At 44.5% G+C, this 13,641-nt stretch overlaps 1 protein-coding gene across 3 annotated transcripts in view; it reads left to right on the forward strand.

Moving 5' to 3' along the window:
- The window catches only part of Fam135b (family with sequence similarity 135 member B), a 266,786-nt gene that overhangs the window by 200,811 nt on the left and 52,334 nt on the right, over nt 1–13,641 (forward strand). For all 3 annotated transcript variants that reach the window (XM_023723955.1, XM_023723957.1, XM_023723956.1), the window contains one exon: nt 11,189–11,342. In XM_023723955.1, the coding sequence (XP_023579723.1) occupies nt 11,189–11,342 (154 nt within the window). The remainder of the gene's footprint in view (nt 1–11,188; nt 11,343–13,641) is intronic.

Genomic DNA, 13,641 nt, shown 5'->3' on the forward strand with positions numbered 1-13,641 from the left:
TCATAGGTACTGGTCATATCATTGCTGTGTGATCATGCAGGTTATAAGTGATTGCAGATACCCAGAATATAGCTGCACAGCAGCATATCGTATGAAAGATACTCACAGTACTCAGCAGAGTACTAGCAAAGAATCAGCTCACAAATGTCAGCCAACATTAAAACCCAGCCAAAGCTCCTAGCCTCAACTAAGAAAGGTCGCAGTGCAATATAAATAGCCCCACTTCAGTGCCCATATGTTTAACAACTTAATCTTAAACCCTATGCAAATATGGAGCTACTAAATCTGTATGGAAACATTTGGACACATTATGGCCATCACCATGTTGCATATTTTGCTTAAAATTTTTCAGGTTACTTTTGGTCTCTTAATTTTTGGTAAATATTTTTGTAGGCAGCCTTTGATTTCTGACATGATGTCTGAGATATTCACCGCTTTTTCTCTCCATCTATTCAGTGACTCTAATAATGATACAAACCTCTTAGTACTGACATAAGAGCTCTAGGTAAACTCTGAATTATTATGCAAATACCGTTATTTCAGTTCATATGATTACCGTAATTACTTGAATGAAAGCCAGGTATAATTTGAGCTGATTTCCTATTAAACTGAACCTTCTAATGTGACAAGGTCCTTAAGGTGGTCTGTCCTGAGGCTTAGTTGTCTCTGAGAAAAGCCAATCTGTTTTCTATAGCAGCCAGGTGGTGACCAATGGGCATTATCTCTAAACACCTGAGACACAAAGGCAATGAGTGCTTATGGGTGTGTGTCAGGGGGTGTACTCTAGGAGCAGGCCCTGCAGGCCCCTCCTGCTCCCTAACCACAACTGGACACACTGTGACTCTCAGATAGGGAAGTTCATGGGTAGCCACATGACTAGGTTTCTGTCTGGCATCAGAACAGTGATTGTGCTTTCAATGCTGGTCTTCTGGTCTACCTTCCAGATTCCCAACAGAATGGGCATTGTGTAGAAAGCCTGCAAAGAGCAGCATGGTAGACACAAGGAGTAGATTTATAAAAGAGTCCTCAGAACTCACTAGCCAACAGGAATTATAGATCTGCCTAAGGAATAGCTGCAGGAATATTATAATTTTATGATCTTTTATAGTTGAAAGTCACAAATATACAATTTTAAATCTTTGGGCACCATAATGAAACCCTGCGCCTTTCAAAGTGGAATCAGACACAATGATTGAAGCATCCCAAGGAAAGTTCACTGAGATGCATGGATGTGCCTCAGCCTATGACTGTGGAAGCAGCCTCTGGGGGCTGCAGTGATAATTGCCTGACCCTTCACGTAATTAATCCTGCTTATCCGATGGTCACCTGGTTTTACTCTTGCTGTTTTCATTGTCTCTAGTCTTATGGTCTTGCCCTCAGTTGAGAAGCTGCCCATCAATTTCAGGGCTCTGGTTCTAGAAATATAGAATACTACTACTGGGAGAAACACTTGGCCTTTAAGGTAAGCTGTGATGGTTTGAAATCCTAGGCCTGCCTCTTAGTAACTGTAGGCCTGGGGGCCATTCTTGCAATCTCTCAAGGCCCATGCCACCTCTGTGAATTTGTATCATGCTTCCACATTTCCTAAGGATTGGAAGGACCAGAAACCAAAACCAATGAACAGCCAGAGTCACAAAGAAAGGCTGAATTCATGGGGCGCCACTCCTCAAAGGCCACACTGCCACGTCTGTGCTTTGCTTATGTGTCTGTAGTTGCTTGGGAACGATTCTTCAGTCATCTGCCAGGCCCAGCCTCCTGTGGCCCAGCTCCATGCTGGCTGTCTGGGTTATGTCCTGCTTTTCTCTCCCCCGCTCATTTACCTTAGCGGCCCACTTATACTGCATCTCTTTTCCGTAGTTTATTTATTCAGCATCTGCGTTTGCAATGGCGCCTGCGCTTGCTTGCCCTTTCTTCATCCGTCTCTGCTTATGAAACTCTTCAATTGCAGCTTCATCTCTCACGAAGTCTTCCATCTAAGCTGCTGTGTGCGTGCTGCCACACTCTGCATCCTGAGGCTGTCTCTGGTCGGATGTTTTCTGCATTGCACTGTACTTGTTCCTCTTTTCTTAATATATTTCCCTTCATGTGGCAATAGTAGTTGGTAACTTTTGGAGACTGAGTGCTCAGCAAGGTGATGAGCTCACAGGGAGGGCCACACACTGGTCAGCTGGGATTTTGGTGATGGCTGGAATTCCTCGGACCACAAGCACTTGCCAAAGAGGAAAAGAAATAATCCAATCAGAGTACTTAGAACAACAGGATTCTCAAGTAAAATAGATTAATAGCAATAAGCTATATGTTCAAACAAAATGCATCATAGTTATGAAGATAAAAGATGGTTATAATTTATTCAGAGTGTGCATTTCATTATATTTAATTGCTAATTAGGAATTATATTTAAAGATCTCAATAGGTCGAAATTTCTTAGTGCTTGTAGGATTTGATGAGATTGCTAAAGAAAATATTATCACTGAAGTATAATAGTGGAAGGTTTTGCATGGAATTTTCACCAATAAAAATTACAATAAAATAGTGGATTAAATATTTGTTATGGTTTTATGGGAGCATAAAGCTATCCTCTTCTTGAGTCCCCACTCCTGTTTTCTGTAGTTATCTAAACCGCCATGAAAAGTGTAAGAGGGAAATTCTTCTTGAAAGTGTATAAAAAGCTTAAATTTGATCCCAGGTAACCAACCCTCATAATTCTAACTCTACCGAATATAACTATAACCTCAACATGTTCATTAAAAAATCATCTTGTCATTGCTTTTATATGAACTGAACCAAAAAACATCTTTTAAAAGTTGTTCTTAAAACAGCATTATAAAGAGAAAGGCAAGAAATCAATGCATAGGGATTAGAAATAAAAATAATGACAAGTGAAGATTGTTGAAATCTGATTTCCAGGCCTATAAGTTGTATTTGTTATTTGAACCTCTGTAGATTAACTGAAGCCTCCAGGGCCAATGCTATAGTCAAGTGATTTTCAAGTTTCTCTCTCTCTCTCTCTCTCTCTCTCTCTCTCTCTCTCTCTCTCAATCAAAGGGTTCCTTTTTCAAAAATTTCCTACTCAGACCCCAGATTATGAATCTGCTTTAGCACAGCATCTCTGCGGACCACAAACCCCCAGGCACTCTGCCCCTGCTGTATGTTTGCAGCATCACTGTACCTTCCAGGAAACACGACCGGAAACCTCTACCACTCCCGCGTTCTTCCTCCACAGAGCCACTTTCTTCAGTTCTCCCTGGGCTTGGGGGCCCTGATGCAGCTCTTTAGGGACCATCTGTGCAGCTGTCAAAGGAGATGGGGTCTTTTGGTGTGAAGGCCAAGGACACATGGCATATTCTTTCCCAATTCAGCACACACCATTTGGATAGCACAAATTGGATATTTTTACTTACATCTTTGGTCAAGGGAACCCTTGAAGATTGAATGTTAGATTTTACTATTCAATGGAAGTGGTGCTGGACAGCCACAGGATCCCACACAGGTATCCCTTCACCAGGCATGGCCAGGCTGAGGAAGAGACCCCTGAGAAAGGAAAGGACAGAATCCACTTTCTTACTAGAACTCCCTATTTCCCCAGTACAGGTTAGAGAAGGAGGCCAAGATTGTTATGCTGATGCTGTCAGTTTCCATGTTGGAAGCACATGAGGGATGGAGAATTGGAGTGTGGCAGTGTGTGTCCGACAACTTCCTACACTGGCTGCAGCTCCTCTTAGTACAAACTGATGTTGTAACCGTGCCCCCAACACTCACACAAAAGCCTGGAGGAGCCAATACCATTTTTCAAGCTTCCTGAAACCTCATCCTTTCAAAGCCTCACTTCAGTGAAACATGTAGAATCGCTGCCAGATATGTGAAAAGCTGGGTAGAGAAGGTGGATAATACACTGTCCCTGATTTCCTTGAGATGCACAAAGAGAAAGAGAAGGAGAAATGCAAACCTGACTGTCATTAGCTAGAGCCATGTAGATGATCCCCAGGGATCACCAACCATCATTTATAGGAGCTGTGTACAGGTGGAGGGCAGCAAGCATATACAGTTGCCCCTCGGTGTCTTCAGGAAATTCCTTCGTGGAGCCCCTCTTCCACCAAGGGTGCTCAAATTTCTCCTATTAAATGGAATGGTATCAGCAGAGAAGCTAAAAACATGCTCCTTTTTGGTTTGTTTCCAGGTTACCTACAGTGTTAAATATTAAGTGAATGTGATGTCAATAGCTGTCATACTGTATTTCCTACAGAGTGATGACAACTAAAAACATCGGAACTTGTTCAGTACAGATGGGATTTTTAAAAAAATATTTTTGATCCATGTCAGTGGAATCCACAGACAGAACCCATAGATCGCAGAAGGAGCCAGGCCTGTAGAATGGGCCAGAGAGTGGCCAGACCTGTGTTGTCAGCTATATTCTCTCCCTCCATGCCTCCTTATATCCCAGACCAAAAGATCTTGTGCCCCTTTCTTTCCCTTTGGGTGGGTACCCTGGGATGTCACCGGGGGAACAAAAAGGGAGCTTTGGCACTCCAATATTAATATGAAAACAATCACTTGTGACTGTTATATTTTAAATTTTGGATAAGAAATACTTGTATTTCAACACCTGACTAGTCACCACAGTGTATTGTACTGGGACAGAGAAGTGAGGAATTACTGAATGAGACCTCAACAATTTGTATGTGACAGAGATACTGCCAAAGGTGAGAAAGGTAAAGTGATTTTCGTGGGTCACGTGAAGTTATAGACAAAGTGAAGCTAGCGTAAGATGGGCGTCATTCTCTTAGTCATTCACGCAGCTGGTTTCCATCCTAAGCCTAGGCCCAGACTGGATTAGAAGCTCCACTCTAGCTTTCTGGGCATGTGAATACAAGTGAACCATTGGAACAGTCGGACGCTAATCCCAAGAGGAAGCTTGCGGTCAAGGCTAGACGTCTCTAGGCTTCCAGCACCAGTGTGTATCTGAATGTTTCATCTATTGCTTGCTTACCATGAGATCTGTAAACAAGTTATCTACCACTCTGAGGTCCTGATTCCTAATTTATAAGCCAGGTTTAAGTGTTAAACTGATTTAATCAAGGTGGTATAATTAAATCATTTATACATATAAAGCACTTAATGCTTGTAATTTGATAGGATTAAATAATATATATTAACTATTCATGTTTCGGTGGTCAGGATTTTTTTTTTTTCAGTACTGGGAATTGAACTCAGAACCTTGCACTTGCAAGGCAGGTGCTTATGCCACTGAACTATATCCCAGCCTGATAATTATTTATTATCAGCACAAATGAGATGATATTATGAAGCATACTGAATTACCAAGAACAGGAACACAGGGACTTAAAAATAGTACAAAGCACATAGCAGACACACTGTCGAATGGGCCAAAGCTGCTATTCACAGCACTCTAGATTCTGAGGCTGATAGTGCTTACATTTCTTTGTCAGATAAATTCCTCGAATATTAATAGCTCGTTCCATTTTACATTCTTCATAGTTATAACAAAAACGTAGTATTTGTCAACAAAACGTCTTGAATTTATAGGTGTGTTTGCATTTAAAAACTATCAGTGTTCATTACATGCCAAGGAAAAAGCCAGATTGCACACATATTCCATGAAATATAAACAAGTAATATGTTCAGATATAAATATTTATAGCATGATTTGGGGGCATTTACAAAATCCTAACCCAAATCTGCAAAGTATATGAAGGTCCCACTTTTATTTTATTTTATTTATTTTTTTTAATGCATTTGGTACAGGGTCTCACTGTGCAGCTTGGACTCATAGTGATCTTCCTGCTTTCAATGTCCCCAGCACTGGGATTACAGGCATGCATCCCCATGCCTGGACTCAATCACAAGTTCAATGTGCCAGGAGGCCGGGCCAGCGTGGCATAGGGTACTGGGGACCGAACCCTGGTCCCTGTGCTTGCCTAAGCAGGCACTTAGTCCACTGAGCTATCTCGTCATCCCTTCCCATGGTTCTAAAGAAGGAAAAGATAAGGATGAGTTGAATGTTAGCACTTTCCAGCTGGCTTGAACCATGTGTTGTACATGTATGACTGTTCTATCAGGTGGCACGAACTGATGGTGAGAATGCTGGGCATACATTCCCAAGTCTGCATGCTTTTGAGCTGCGGGTCCCTGCAGAGCAGGTTAGTTTTCTTTGTATTCTGTACTCGGTAACACTGTGTGCTGGGAATGTCATGTTCCAAGACAAGCAGTCACTGTGTCAGCCCTGAAAGTGTACGGGAAGCCTGGAGACAGAGACACAGATATAAGTGGTCTTGTAAGTCATGTACGGCCATCACAGAGCAGCCACAGCGTGGACAAGCTCGCTGAGAAGGTGCCATCTGTCTTCAGCCTCAGTGGTACCTTGGTGTTAGATCAAATGGTCTGCTCAAAGGACCTATAAGCAGCAATGAAACAGAGCTGCACCGGATAAAGGCATCTGGAACCCTGTGGGGAAATGGAAGCAGCAGTTGAGTGGGGAAGGATGGTCAGAGTGTAAGATGCGAAGGCCTTAAATGCCAAGCAAGGAACCTGGATGTTAGTAGTGGGTGATGAGGCAGGCTAACTGCACAGCTGGAAGGAAGTTCCAGAAGAAAATGTGAGCAGAACTGGGAGACCCATGGGCAATATGATTTAGTAATGCTACTGAGCCATCTAGACAAGTCAAAGGAGGACAGAAAGGAGACAGTTCCAGAGGTAACGTCGTCATTGTGGAGGTGAGAGTGAAGTCTGGAGCCCAGGAAGGTTCCTTGGCTTTGTCGGGTGATGACAAAGGGGGATCCATTAAAGAAGATCAGATGGAAGAGAAAGGTCAGATAAGTGGGGGCACAATAAGCACCTTAGAGGTAGCTCTATGAGAATGAGGCCAGCTTTCAAATCAGAAGGGAAGCATTCAAAATCTGGAGCCCAGAGCAGGAATTAGGTTCAGATTTGAAAGGCGTGTTGTCTCAGTTACTGTCATTGCTGGGACAAATAATCACCCAAAAAGAAGGAAGGAAAAAGTTTAGTTAGCTCACAGTTACTGGAGGTTTCAGTCCATACTCAGCTGGCTCCAAGGCAGTGCAGCACAAGGCAGGGAGCAACCTTTCATGGTATCTGCAAAGAGCAAGAGAACAAAAGGGCGGAGTAGCAGCAGCTTAAGCAGCTAGCTTCTCTTCCCTCCTTACATTGTAATGCAGATTACCCGCCCCAGGGCAGGTTCAGCATCCACACCCACAATAATCAATCATGAACTCCAGAAGCCACTCCAATACTACCTGAGCCTACAGGGGGACACCTATACACAAACCATAACACATGCACAGAGATAAATGTTCCTAACAAGCTCAGCTCTGTCTGATTTTCAAATACTCTAGCAGGTAATAAATGCAAAAAAAATGCCAAACTTATTAATTATCACCTAATGAATACTTAGCATTATGCCAGGCAGCCTTCTAAGCACTTTCACATTATTGTTAGCTCAGTTTCTGTGCTAGGGAACCAGAACTTTCTATGCTAACGACCTGGGGCTGGGGACACAGCTCAGCAGCACAAGTGTATGCCTGCCAGCATAAGGTCCTGAGTTCAGTCCCCCAGTACAAAACATAAAAATAAAAAAAAGAAAAAAATAAAAGGTTCTCTGTGAAGGAACTAACTCAGTCACAGACTAAAAGGAGACAATGCTTGAGTTAGGTAACAGACCGATTTGACTTCAGGTTCTCTGTTCAAACTAAATTGCATCCCTATAGTGCTCGCAAGGGATGTGGAGTGAGTTAAAAAAGATACTTAGGTTCAATGACATGGATCATTGCTGATTTTTTAGCTGCACCAGCGGTAGGCTTGCTGAGAGAGGCCCCCAGGGAACATGTCCCTTGTGCCCACCAGGCCCTTCCTGCATGCACTGCCATTCCACAGGCGCAGGACATCAGTCAGTGCTTCACTGGATAGCTTCACTTATTCCTTCTGATATCATGACGGTGATGTCCCTGCAGTGAAATGTGAGGAGGAAGCCCATCCAAGGTGACACCGGCAGAACCAGCAAAACTGGAATTTAAACTGGAGTTTGCCTCAAAATAAAGTGTGTCTGTCATATGGCCCATGCTCCGGGCTCTATATTTGACTCCAATGGTATGGAGTAGGTCCCTTTACATTGGGCTTCATTCAGCCCCAGAAAAGGAGAGAACCCTCTCCATGTGCACCTAAGGAGGGTGGGCGCTGGCCAAGAGCCTGGCCTTGTACAGCTCGCTGGAGCTGTGGGTGTGCCTGCCTGCAGCCTGTTCTTCCAATGGGGGGTTTGTGTTCCAGGCTCTGAAAAACGGATTGCTAAAATGTTCTCGCTGTGCTCTAGGAAGACCGCGCAAGGCCTGTCGGTCTGCTGCCTGCACTTCTAATGGAGGCCCACTGCCTTTGCCCTTCTGTCTGAGCTCGCAGGCCTGGAGGGCTGTCTAATGTAATTTCCTGCAGCATATTACTTGCTTTCAAAAAGTCATGCTGTCGTTGAGTGATTTATAGCAAATGAAGAGTCTTTTTTAAAATAATGGTCAACATTTTCAAGATTTCTCTTTGAATTAGTGTGCAGACTTATTATTCCAACAATCCAATGGAATCAGCCTTATGAAGACTCCCCAGAGACTTCTTCATGTCTCTTCTGAAAAATATGTGTAATATTCAGATCTGGCTCGAAACTTCATGACAGACTTCACAGCTTCCTTGCCCTCCTTGCTGTGTCCTTAGCTACTTTCAAAACAAGGCTGTGGTGACAAAACACCGAGTTGTGAGCAGGAAGCAGGGCATTAAAAGGGCTTCTAAGGGCTGCCCGAGGCAGACCAAATGGGGACGTGAGAGTCTTGCATTCAGTGCCTTTATAATTCGCCCTCTGCCCTCATATCTGCTTAGTCATGGCTAATGGAGACACCACAGGGCTTAAATTAGTGCTTCTGTCAAAGCAAGCAGACATTTGCTAAGCGTCTGTTGTCTGCCAGGCAGTTCTCAGAGGCACTTGTGGTGTACTGAGCAAGGGCCCCTTGCTTCAGCACCTGGCTCCGAGACTCCTTTCTCCTGCTGACAAGCAGAGTGTGCTTAGCCCAGTCATTCCATGCTAGAGCCATACTATTTTGATCAATGGAGCAGAAACTGCAGCTACTTGTACTAACTCTTTATTCTGCACAGAAAACAGCTCCAGGGCATGTTACATGATAAAAGACAGAGCAGGGAATGTACAGGTCATGCTTACAGTCATGCCTATGTATGTTTTCAGAATATGCCCACAGGCAGTAGGTTAACATACCTGCACCTATGCATATGCATGCATGAGTAGGGAATCCTTGGAGGACCTGTAAGAAATTATTGGACTCTCAGCAATAGGGCTCTTTATATTTGTTCATCTTGGTAATATTGGGATTTTTGTCTTTCTAAATTTATGTTCCATTTTAAAACACAAAATCGGAGTGTCTGCCCTTTCTGGTGCTAGTTAAAGGTCAGATGTGATCCAGTGTAATTGAACTAGCTGGGTGATTCATGAGCAAGGCTTTCTTTTTTGCTCCACAGGCCTGGGAAGTTGGATATGCTCTCTGTTGTGTGAAAGCTCTGCTGGTCTTTCTACAACTGCAGTGGCTTCTCTGTTTGATGTTAATACAATAGGAAGGATGAAAGACAGAAATATATGGATTACCCTGAATGCCAGGTGTACCCAGGCATTCCAGTGGGATAAATTTTCTGATTATGAAATGAGCAAGTCTTTGATTTCAACCCTTGTCAAAACTCTCTCAGGTTCAAATCAGAAGAGATCTGGAAACTTTATAATCAAGGAACCACTTTAGAGCTGAGGAAGTAAGGCCTTGAAGAGTTGCGGTTGCTACAGAGGGTCTATCTAGAGGACTTGGGGTCTGAAAGCCTTTCTTCATGGTGCCAGGGATGAGTGGCTGAGCATACAGCTCACTCTCTTTCCTGGAAAGATTATCTACGATGGCCTCAGGGTTCGGCAAACACAGACCTGAGCCTTGCATGCAGGTCTCCTGTTGGCAGCATCTTACATCCCACGTGACCCATCTTGAAGATGTGGTGGCTGGCGTGAGTGTCATCAATGTCTGCCTCACAACCCCACTGGAGGAAGTGCAGGTGCTTGTTCTCTTCCCTTAGACCTGCTCACCCCCCTAGGTGCTACCTAGAACAGAGACCAGGTGAAGCACGAGGCTTCCCAGTGGAGTTTCCAACAGGACAGGGAAAGAACCCAGGAAGTGGTGAGCCATTACTTCCCCACCTCATGACTGTGTGGAGAGTAGATAAATCGGCAGATCCTAGTGCCACCAAACTGTCCAGCATACTCTGCCTTACCCCTCATTTTTCCATTGTCCAAGCCCTCTCCCCTCTCTCTATTCTCAGGATAAGCCTCCCCTGCAATTGCCCAGGATATCCTTCTTCTGAGCTTGGCAAGAAAATTCAAAATGTATATTGTTTTATTCTCCTTATACAAATAAATCCATTGCAGACCTTTGTGTTTTTTCTTAGATGACCAAACCATGTTGTAATTCTGTCAGATTAATTTTTCTTGCAGCAACCAATGAAACAGCATGCAGGGAGCACTCTCGTTCTCCATGTATGCATCTAGGGCTCCTAAGAGGTGCTTCTCCAACATGCTTTACTCAACTTCAGGCTGCTCACTGCTGTGCAAAGTAAGGTTTGTCTTTTTCAGCACTATCTCCCCCTCCCCCACATGCTCTAAGAACAATCATAAGTCCCTAATCTACCAATGAGAAGCAGCCCACATCCCTTGTCACCACTTCTTAGCATGTTCCTGGAAGTTGTTGGAAAAGGACCTTGTACATGGGGGTGACACAGTCACAGACCTCCATGGCCAGGGGACCATCTACACCATCAACACCCTCATCTTTTGTTAGAATTACTATTGTCAGTACTGTTATTGTTACTATCTTAATTTGAACTTGATTTAAAAAAAAAAAGACTTGGAAGATTTCAGTCTTTTCCTACATGGAGAGGGACATAAAGAAGAGCTCTAACTCAGACCTTTCTTTTTATGGAATCTTCAACTCTTGTCAGCTTTTCTAAGAGCACTCTTGCTTGCCAGGGCCTCCACACATCTTGGGGCTATTGACACGGGCCCGTGGACTGCAGGATCCGTGGACAGCCTGTGCTAGGCATCATGGTCCTCAGCTTCATTTCTGTCTCGTCCCTTCAGGGAAGCTTCTACGTCCCCTCAGAGAACTGCATGCAGCACGCACACAAGTGGCACCGTGACCTGTGCCTCCTGCTCCTCCAAGCCTACCGGGGACTCCGCCTCTACTTCCTGATCATCATGAGGGACGTCCCGGAGCTGCCCCACATGGACCTGGGTAAGGAGCAAGGCAGAGAGGCAGCTCCCAGGAGTTGACCCTCCCATGGTAGAGTGGGAAACAGGGACTACTGGCATGCTTGGCAAGCACCGTCATGCACACGTTGCTGTTCACGCAGATAGATCACTATCTCATTCTAGTGGGAGAAAATATTGGAAGTTCAAATATAGTCAAGAAATGTAAAGTGCTCAAGGCGCGTTCATCCACACATCCATTCAGCCACTGAATGTTCACTGACTGCTACAGGAAAGTCCTAAGGTTACCTTCTCTTCTTAGGCTATCAGCACAGGATTGCAATTTACATGAGCATAAGGTAACCCTACTAAAAGGATAACACCTACAATGAAAAACTGTATGCATGCTTACATTGTAAGATGTGATTGGGAAATATGCTAAAAGTTTAATTTTTAAAAACTACTTACAGGCCATGGAGATAGCTCAGTGGTCTAAGCGCCTGCCTGGCAAGTGCAAGGGCCCAGGTTTGAGCCCCAATATCACATGCTGTGCTGGCCCCACCCTGGGATCACTGAGCGGCCACCAAGACCAGACACATACCTATAATCCCAGTGCTGGGGAGGCTCCAAAACAGGATCACTGCAAGTCCAAGCTGTGTGACAAGAACCTCTACCAAATACATTAAAAAATAACAACAAATAAAAACCACTTACAATAAAAGACACAACACCACTGATCTCCATCAAAACAGTCTCTCCCTTACCTTGGACATACTGATCCCATCATTCTTGTGATGTTCTAAAGGAGTTCTGGAAGTCTTTCATGGGTGTCTTTAGTTGATCAGGCATGGCTTCCTTGATGTGCTAAATCCATTAAAAACATTTGCCATCCATGGTCATTTTAGCTTTGGGGAGGAGCTAGGTGTTCCACAGTGCCAGATCTGGTGGAGTACAGCACTGTGCTTGTAAGCCTGCCTCTCTTTTGGAAGCCGCTCAGCAGCGGCACCCTCTATAATTTCAATCACTCCTCATACCCATATGTAAAATATGAAAGACTATAGAAACTTCTTATTATCCATTATATTTAGCTATCTGGGGACAAACTGATTCCTGACATGGATTTCTCAAAGGTCAGATAGAACAGAGATGATTAGCCTCTATCCCTCCTTTCTTTTGTGCATGTGTGTGTGTGTGTGTGCGTGTGTGTGTATGTGTATGTGTGCAAGGTCTCACTATGTAGCTCAGATTCATAGTGATCCTTCTGTTTTCAGCCTGCCTCAGGCTGGGATTACAGGTGCACACCACCATGCCCAGACTAGTAGCTGGCTTAGTGCCCCTGGGGGCAGGGCCTGCATGGCACGTGGTGCCAGGAATCAAATCCTGGCCCCTGCACTTGCCTAAGCAGGCACTTCGTCCTCTGAGCTATCTTGCCGGCCCACCTGTATCCCTCTTGACTGACAGATGATCGCTATGAGGCATAGAAATGTAGACTGACTGCTCAAGGTCACACAGAAATATGTGGCAGAAACATGACAGGGATTCAGAGATGGTCCGCAGAATCCCTGGGGCTGGCCCTCTGTCTTACAACCTTCAGTCTCAACAGGTGATGCACTGTATTTCTGCTTAAAGTTTTCTAGACCAGAGCCTGTGTGAGTTCAGAGGTGATAATGCCTATTTCAATGTCAGAATGCTTCTAGATCCCACGAGATCCCTATTCACCCCCCACACATCAGCTGCTGAGGAAGGAGACCATGACTTCGGCAGTATTCTCCACCTGCCCATCCTTCCCATGCACAAATATAATAATGACGGCTTTGCATGATCTACTTCCCCATCAGGCTTGGCTTCTGAGAGCAAGGTCACCTCAGCCCCTCTGTACACTTTTCCTGGCACATGAAGCAAAGGAGTAGGTGCCATGCTGCAGTGTTGGCAGTAAATTCTGGAGCCTCTGGGCATCTAGCTGCATCAGCTGTGAACCCCTGAAGCAATCCTGGTTGCAGTGCTCCTCTCTGAGGGAGGCAATCACTGGCCTGTTTTAGCTATTAATATTCTGTGTGCTGTAGATATAGACACAAAATCAGAGTGGATTACTAGCTTGGAGAGAACTGGATGTCGTCCCATCAGTTCGCTTCCTGATACAATACTTTTCTTTGCCACCGAGAATCAAGTTTCTTCATTCATTCATCATGTTGTGACCATTTTTACTGAGCACTTAGCATTGTGTTAGACCCTGAGGATATGAACCACATGACTTTCTAGTATGCCTCACCTCCAGGGTTCGCAGAGCAGAGGTCAGCGGTTGGGTGAAGTGTGTGCTCAGGGTCTGCTGCACAGTGCCCTTGTGC

This window comes from Octodon degus, unplaced genomic scaffold (genome assembly GCF_000260255.1).
Source record: "Octodon degus isolate 3935 unplaced genomic scaffold, OctDeg1.0 scaffold00104, whole genome shotgun sequence".
In the NCBI taxonomy this organism is placed as follows: domain Eukaryota; kingdom Metazoa; phylum Chordata; class Mammalia; order Rodentia; family Octodontidae; genus Octodon; species Octodon degus.